Here is a 7,846-nt window from a genome sequence, read left to right as displayed (position 1 = left end):
CACTGGTGGGGAGCAGCTGCCCTGGGGGGTCCCACAGCCAGCAGATCTCTGAGAGGGTGGCGGCATGGCTGCTGCTCCCCAAGGAAAGCCAGGGGATGGAGGGGATGCTCACATGGCCCATTTACATTTTGATGGGTTGGATTCCCATGGGGATCCCCTCATATGCGTGGTTTCCACTTTAATTAACAACAGTGTTACCAAGGCTTCTGCAGGGGTGAACACTCAGGGATGCTTTGTACTGCCTGTGGTGTCCTCGGGGATGGAGCTCCAGCACTCCCAAATTGCTCTGGATGAGGCTTAAATGGGTCAGCATACACAATGCTCTCCCCTCTTCCCAAATTGCACTGCATCCCCTGACCCTTCCCTGCCTGCATGTGCCTCTGAAGTGCCTGGACCCCAAAACATCCTCTCTTCTCCACCTGCACCATCTCTTCAGCTCTGTGAGGGGGATGGGGTGACCTCCCTGCATGCCACAGGGATGCACTTCAGAGATGACCATTCTCTTCTTAGAAATCCCACTGACCCCACTGGAGGTGGGGGGAAACCCATCACATCCCCCTTTCGCAATGTAAGTGGAAAGCCCCCTTCTTTACCCTCCGGTGTCCCTCATGGGGAGCAGAGGTGACTGGAGCAGCCATGCTTTCACCCACTTGGCACCCAGACAGCTGCCAGGAGGAGGCAGAGGCTCTCTTTCCTGCCCATGGGTCAGCAGGCACTGTAAGCAGCTGAAAGGCAGGGACTCCCCTGCAGCCAGAGGCCGTTAAGGGGTTCACCCCGAGAAGGACTGTATTCCCAACACTGAACACGCTTCTTCTGGTGTGTGGCCAGCTGGGAGCCAGCAGCAGACGGTAGTCACAGGAAAGTGGCTGGGGACACCTCCCACTTGCCAAGGGGACCAGGACCCCAGCAGTGCCTGGAGGGGTGTCCCACAGGATGGGAACCCCAGCACCCCTTGGCAGCCCTTGGGCATGCTCCAGTAGTTGCCAAACCCACCGAACAGGCAAGGAGGTGAGGGCATGCTGTCAGGCAGCACCCCTAGCACCCCTTGTCAGTGGGTCGGGGCTCTGCTCTTGGGACCCCCTTTTTGCAGGGGGCTCTGAGTTTGCAGAGGGAGGAGCCAGCTCTGGGTTAGAAGCAGTTGCTCATGTAGGTCTGACCACCAGCACCCAGGAACTGTCACCTTCCCTGCTGTGGCATCTCTTTGGTGCACCCTGGGGAAATCAAGCGGAGACCAGGTCCCAGAGCCAGCCTGAACCCCCAAACCCACAGGCAGGCTGGGGCTGATGACTGACACTAACCCTCCACCACCTAAATTCCCCTTCTGCCAGCCAAGATTTCTCTCCAATAGTTTGTGAGTGCTAGAAGAAGGCAGGTGCTGACTGAAGTTAAGCTGGCACATCCTGTTTGTGCCACTCATCCAGCCTACCAGCCCCTGCGTACCCCTTTGGCACAGTGCCAGCTTGCTGGAGCACAGGAGCACAGGAACGGCTGGAGGCCATGCTCTCCTGACAGGGGACACCACCTCATGCAGGAGGCTTGTGCCAGTGCCAGTGCAGGGATGGAGAACCTTGGCTGGTGGTATGGCTGGAATCTCCTCTTGCTTCTTACCATGGAGCAGGCAAGGAGCAGAGCTCACTATCTCCTACTGCTGAGAGGAGCAGAGGGACCCACTGAGGTCCCTGGGTCCCATCTGTGTGTCTTGTCCTCTGGTAGATATTTGTCCCTGTGGAAGGGCTGTGCACTGCTCTCTGTCAAGGTGCTAGGGCAGGCTGGAGCTGGAGCAAGGGAGAGGGGGTAAGGACAGAGATTCTGCTCCAGGATTTGTTCACCCTGTGCAGAAATATTTTTCCTACCATCAACAGGAATTTCCCTGGGTGCAGCTGGTGCATTGCCTTTCATCCTGCCCTGGGCCCCTCCAAGAAAAGCCTGACTCTGGCATCTCTCCAAATCCCTACAAGGCAGCTGCTGGCGGCAGTGAGACCCCCTTCACCATTCCCTCCCTGGGCTGCACAGCCCTACTGCTCTCAGAATCCTGCATGCTATGTATCAGGGGTGAAGCAGGGTGGTGAGGGCACATCACTGCAGGTGGCACTGACACTGTGGTGAGTCACCATCCCAAGGAGAAACAGCTCCCATCCCTGCTCTCCTGTGAGGGTTTTGAGCTGGAGTGCTGGTCTTCACTCCCTGCAGTGCCCACGCAGCTGGTGAGCTGCTGGCACCCAGCGCCATGCACACAACTTCTGTGGGGGATTTCTTCTCTTGTGCTGAGAAAGCCTGTTTCCAGGAAGATCTGTAGCTGCCTTTGGCTATCAGCCCACTGAGACACCTGGAAACCAGGTTGTTTTTTGGTACATGAGATTGCAGACCTGGAGCAGAGCATGCTGGTTGAGATCTCCTCCATCCACTAGCTTTGGATGTGCCTGCCAGGCAGGCACTGGGGAGGGCAGGGGGAGCAAGCCAGGCTCCCCTGACCAGATGGGGAAGATCAGGGGGAGCCAGGCATTACCCCAGCACCAATACGTACACAAAAAGTGGGGCTGCGGCAAGTTCTCCCCCCAGCATCAGTGTGTTGAGCCTATGCAATATCTAATGAGAATGTTCCAGAGATGTCCTGAAGAAGTGACTGGGAAATGTATGGGGTGAGACCACCTATGTGCTTGCCCAGGGCCCTGGGGCACTTTTGCAGGGTAAAGGTTGCCCTGACCAGCAACCCCTGTGGCTCAGGTGCTGGCAGTGGAGGACAGAAGCTGTTTGGCTCTGACCAGCTGGTTGCAGGGAAAGCAGTCAGGATATTCGGGAACTGCTCAAAGATTAAAATCAGCCTGTGGCAAGACTTGTTGCAACTTCCCACCCCTCTTCCCCAAAAGAAAGTGAAAGCCACAAACTGGAAGGATAAATAGGCAGCAGGAAGCACCAGCAGCAGAGCGCAGGGAAGCTGTGCGGAACTCATCTCTCCTGCCTGGAGCACCATCACCTTCCAGCCCACTCTCTGCCAGCCTCAGCAGCAAAATGCAGCGGTTGTATCTTCTCTGCTTCTGTCTCCTGGTGCTGGGACGTATCCTGGATGGTAAGAGGGAACCTCTCAGGCTGACTTTCTTGTGGAAGGGAGAGGATCCAGTTTCTTGCTCTCTTTTGTATTTCCAGCAGACTTTTAGAGGGACCCATGGCTGGGGGTCTCTTGCAGTCCTCCTCCATCTTCTGCTTGTAACCTGTCCCAGAGGGACTCCGTCCTACCCAAAGTCCAGGCAGGAGCCTGCAGAGCACTGGCGCTGGAAAGCTGCACTTGGGAAAAGCCATGGAGCAATCGTGCCTCCCAGTGCCCTAGTCCAGCTTGTGCACACTGGGCTGGGATCACCTTGGTCCCAGTCTCCCCAGCACAGCGGGGGAGCAGCCCTAGCACTCTTTGGCCAGTGGCAGGGCTGGGGTTGGGAGGGGAGGTGTGTGCTAGGGCAGAATCCATGCCTGAGGGGCTGCTGGTGTTGGACACGGGGGCTGCACACATTACAGCTGTCTGGGTATGTGACACCAGGCACTCTGCTCTGCTGCAGGCAGCTGGGGCAACCTACACCTTGTGATGTTGCACCACACCTTGCTGCCTGGGATTACAGGCATCCCTGGGCACTGCCAGCCTTGATGGGCATTAACAGTGAATACAGCATTTGCTTGGAGGATGGCTGAGGTCCCCTACCCCACAATGAAGTGCTGACAGCTGTGTCCATCAGATGTCACAGGATTAATCGGCGTGGGATGGGCTGGTGATGGAGTAGCTGCAAAATCTGTGGCTTCTTCAGCAAGTAAAGCTGAAGTCATTTCCAGCCTCTTGGGAATGGGTGTCTGTCTGTATTGCAGCATACTGAAGCTATGTGAAGACCCCTGTCCTACCTTGCTTGCTGCTGGTCTGGCCCTGGGGGTGCGGGAGGGAGCCAGGCATGCAGAAGGGTTGCCGTCTGCCAATTTGCTCTTTCTCAACTCCTTTGCTTTCTGTCAAAAGGATGCAAACGGTTCCTGGTGCTGGGGCATGGGAGCAATAAAGTTTGTGCCTGCATGTGCAGCCAGGGCAGTGTGTGAGGGCATTGCTGGTAGGCACTGTTCTGCCCCACTCCGCTGGGGTGGTCCCGCAGTCCCTTCACTCTCTGGGAAGGCTGGGTGAAGAAGCAGCCAAACCAGGGAGAGCAACCTCAGCATCCACTGTGTGTTTCTTCTCCAGTCCATGGTGGGAACAATGTCCTTGACTGTTGCCTGCGGACAAGCGAGAAGCCCATCCCACGCCGGATAGTGCAGGATTACCGTCTCCAGCTGGTGCAGGATGGCTGCAACATCCCAGCTGCTGTGTAAGAACCCCAGGGTGTTGATGGTTGAGACACAAGAACCCCAGACTGGTGATGGCCAAGAGATGGACCCTGTGGGGAGGCAGGAAGGGAGGCAGAGCAGGGTGGAGGAGGGATTTCAAGCTGGGTTTGGGGGAGAGGGATAAGGAGTGTTGTGGAAAAGACCCTGGAGATCAGAGGTTCAATCAGAGCAGGACTTTCTGGAAGGGTAAAACCTGGGACAAAAATCAGGGAAGAGTCATCTCAAGGTAGAGATGGAGGAGGGCAGTAAGGGAGGCAGTGGATAAGAGCTTGAGATGTGCTTGAGCATCCCTGGGGTCTCTGCTCAGCTCATCTTGGGTTTTATTCCCCATGGGCCTGGCAGGTTCATCACCACAAAGGGCAAGCGCCTCTGTGCTCCCCTTGAAGCCCCGTGGGTGGTTCGCCTCCAAGAGAAGCTGGATGCCAGCTCTGCCAGGAAGGTAAGAGCCGTCCCTATTCTCAGATGGGACTGGGGGAAGACTGGGGGTGGGTTTACCCAAATAAATGCAGCCCTGGGGCTGTTGCCCACCCAGTGCCACCCTGGGATGAGCCCAGTGGGTGCCACAGGAAAAGGCACTGGGAGCAAACCCCTCCCCAGTTCTGCCCTGCAAGCTTGGACTTCGTAATTTGTGCACCTTCACAGGGAGGGCTTGTAATGAGTTCTGTGGGTGCTTTGCAAGGCCTGCCAGGTCCCCACTTCACTACTATGGCATGGCTGGGGGAGGTCACCCCTTGTTGACCACCCTGACTGCAAGGAAGGGACTCTGAGAAGGCTCCTACACTGAGGATCACAGCCATAACAGCTGGTTTTTTCACTTCCCCAGGCCAAACCCAAGGGCAAGTAGCCTCTGAAGAAGTCTGTGGCTGTCCCCAGCACCTGGAGTGGGGCTGTCTCCCAGCTGTGAATCTGAAGCTAACGGAGCCAACCTGCTTCCACCTCCAGCCACAGGGCCAACCCTCCTCGGGATTCGTGTCAGTGCACTGGGCTGGGCAGAACCCTGCCTGCTCTCTCTTTTTCCCTCTGTCTCCACTGTGACCCAGTAACCTGTGTCAGGCTGAGCTGGAGGCTGCTGGACCAGACACTCTGCCACCTTTGCAGCCTGGAAGATGGTTGATGGACTATTCTGCAAGATAGGTTTGGGGGGATCTCAGCCTTCCCTTCAGTGCATCAGCTGTGACCTCCAGGGCTAGTTCTGATCCCTTTAGTTTCTATTGCCAGCTCCATGCCCAAGTCCTTCTGCATCCCTGGGAAGGGCTGACAGGACAGGACAGTGTGGGCATGGATGGGAGGGATGGAAATGTTCATCACTGGCCATGCACTGTGCTGATCCCTTGCTGAGCACAACCTAAATGCCCTTGGGCAGATCGTGGCCCATGTGGTTACCCTCTCACACCCTGACTTTCCCTCCACCATTTCCCCTCCTGCCCTTCCTTGCATGGGTAAGGTAGAGCCAGTAATGCAGTGGTGACAGAGTGGGCAGTGATGTTGCCCTCAGTCCCTGCTGTCCTCAGGGATGTTGGCACCCTGCTTGGTCCCCCAGCCTGCCATCATGTTCAAACCCTGCCCCACACCCCTGCCTTGGCAGGGATGCATGAGCAGCGTTCAGACTGCTCTCAGGTATTTGCTGCTAGATCTGTTTGATGTGACAATTACGGGTGTAAGTTGCTTCTTTTCTCTCTTCTTTATTGTGCTGTGAATTTGTTAAATAAAAAGAAAAGCCAGTGTGTGGTCAACTTGCCTCGTGTTTGAGCCTGAAGGGCAGCATGGAGTGTGCAACATGCAGCCAGCACTGCCGGTGGTGCCTCAGTGGCAAAGGGGCTGTGCTTGGGTGCGAGGTGGGGGAAAGGGGCTTTCATAAGGGTAAAGGATGCTTTCTACAGCAGCTGGGCTGCAAGTCTCTCCTGGGAGTCTCTCAGCACCATGGTGAGGTGAGCACCCTGCTCTGCATTGCTTGGCCAGGCCGTGGGAGCAAGGCCCCCGCTGGTTGTATTGCAGAGATGGGGTGGGAGGGAGCATGGCAGTATTGCACCATCCAGCCCAAACCACTTCAGTCCCACCAGCGCTGCAGCTGGGCTGCAGCTCCCCAGCTCCCACGGGAGCATGGGACACAGATGAAGAGCTGCAGGAACAGGAGCTTTGTCCTTGCAGTGGAAGGAAACTGAGGCACAGCATGGCCGATCAGTTTGGTGCTTGCTAGCAGGTGAGGTGCAGGCAAGGAGAAGGAGTTTTTGGGGAAAGGGAGGCAGGTGAAGACACCTGCTTCTGGGCACATCAATAGATAAGTCATGGAGGGCAGCAAACCAGGTCCTGCCCTGCATCACTGATAAGCCAGGAGTCCCTGGTCATTTTCCCCCCCGAGCCTTGGGTCTCCTGTGTCTGTGCACTGGGACTACGGTCTTGCTGACCCAAAGTGGTCTTACGTCCCCTTGGAAACTACCCTTTTGCCTGGGCCATGCAATGTCTAACAAAGCTGCTCCATTCAATTGAAGCATGGGCTGAACATGCACGAGTGGGATTTGCATGGCCAGCAGCCAGGCACTGTGCTCTCCTTCCAAAGACCACAATGTCAAACATGACTGGCCACAGTGTTAAATTATTTACACTGTCCCTGGCCCAGTTTTGGTGCCAGCCAGCAAGCCTGGGCAAAGGCTGGGAGTGAGACAGCCCAGGGTCTGTTCCTGAAGGCAGGGTTTCGTGGCCACCAGACCCTCCAGGGTATGGCATCCACAGTGGCACAGCAGCTGGGCTGTCCAAGCCAGGGAATGTCCAAGCACCTGATGGCTTTTGCTGAGACCTGTTGAGCACAAGCTTAGCCCTGGCCCTTTTCCTCCCCTGCTTGGCTGGCTCCCTTGGTTGGTGACTGGGTTTCTTTTTCAGGTGTTTCTCTTGCTGCAGTCTTCTGCCCTGGTATCTGTGCACACACAATGCCCGGGGCTCAGCTGTCTCTTGGTGTGACTTTCCCAGAGCACCAGTTCTGTCCCAGCTCATTAACTACAGTGACAGCCCCAGCAATACAATCCTGAGGGGGTGGAGGAGGAGGAGGAAGGATAGTATGGGAAGAGAGGCCAAGACAAACAGTGTGAATGGGAAAGGAGGATAACTGGTGCTTGCTTGGGCAGGAACCTTCCTGCTGCTCGCCCAGTGACCCCTGAGGGGGGTGGCTGGGGGCGGGGGGAGCGTGCTTGGTATGGATCTGCACTGGGGCTGAGCCGCTGCAGCTGATGTGGGTCCCTGTGCAGGGCAGGGGCTGAAGGAGGGCTTAGCCTGGGGCAGATCAGGTTCGTCCTTGGCTGGAGGCTACCCTGACAAGGAGCACAGTGTCCTGGCCCAGTTCCTTGGGAAGCTGAGGGAGAAGGGACTTGCATCAATCTCAGTGATGCTGGAAGCAGGTTTATCTATTTCCATCAGTCTGAGGGATGGCTTGGCCAACCTGCCTGTAAGAGCATGGCTGCAAAGCCCGTGGCTCCCATCTCTTCTGGAAGCAGTAAACATGCCC

General features: G+C 56.5%; 1 protein-coding gene across 1 annotated transcript; it reads left to right on the top strand.

The window, feature by feature from the left end:
* The first annotated feature begins 2,906 nt into the window (after positions 1-2,906).
* CCL19 (C-C motif chemokine ligand 19) lies at positions 2,907-6,072 on the top strand. The gene is made up of 4 exons (XM_005436905.3): positions 2,907-3,067; positions 4,208-4,331; positions 4,693-4,789; positions 5,174-6,072. Exons 1-4 carry the CDS (start codon positions 3,010-3,012, stop codon positions 5,192-5,194), a joined length of 300 nt encoding a protein of 99 aa, XP_005436962.1. The 5' UTR covers positions 2,907-3,009; the 3' UTR covers positions 5,195-6,072.
* The last annotated feature ends 1,774 nt before the right edge of the window (positions 6,073-7,846 follow it).

This window comes from Falco cherrug, chromosome Z, assembly GCF_023634085.1.
Source record: "Falco cherrug isolate bFalChe1 chromosome Z, bFalChe1.pri, whole genome shotgun sequence".
In the NCBI taxonomy this organism is placed as follows: Eukaryota; Metazoa; Chordata; class Aves; order Falconiformes; family Falconidae; genus Falco; species Falco cherrug.
Note: the sequence above shows the minus strand (reverse complement) of the source record. Positions and strands in the feature narration are given on the sequence as shown.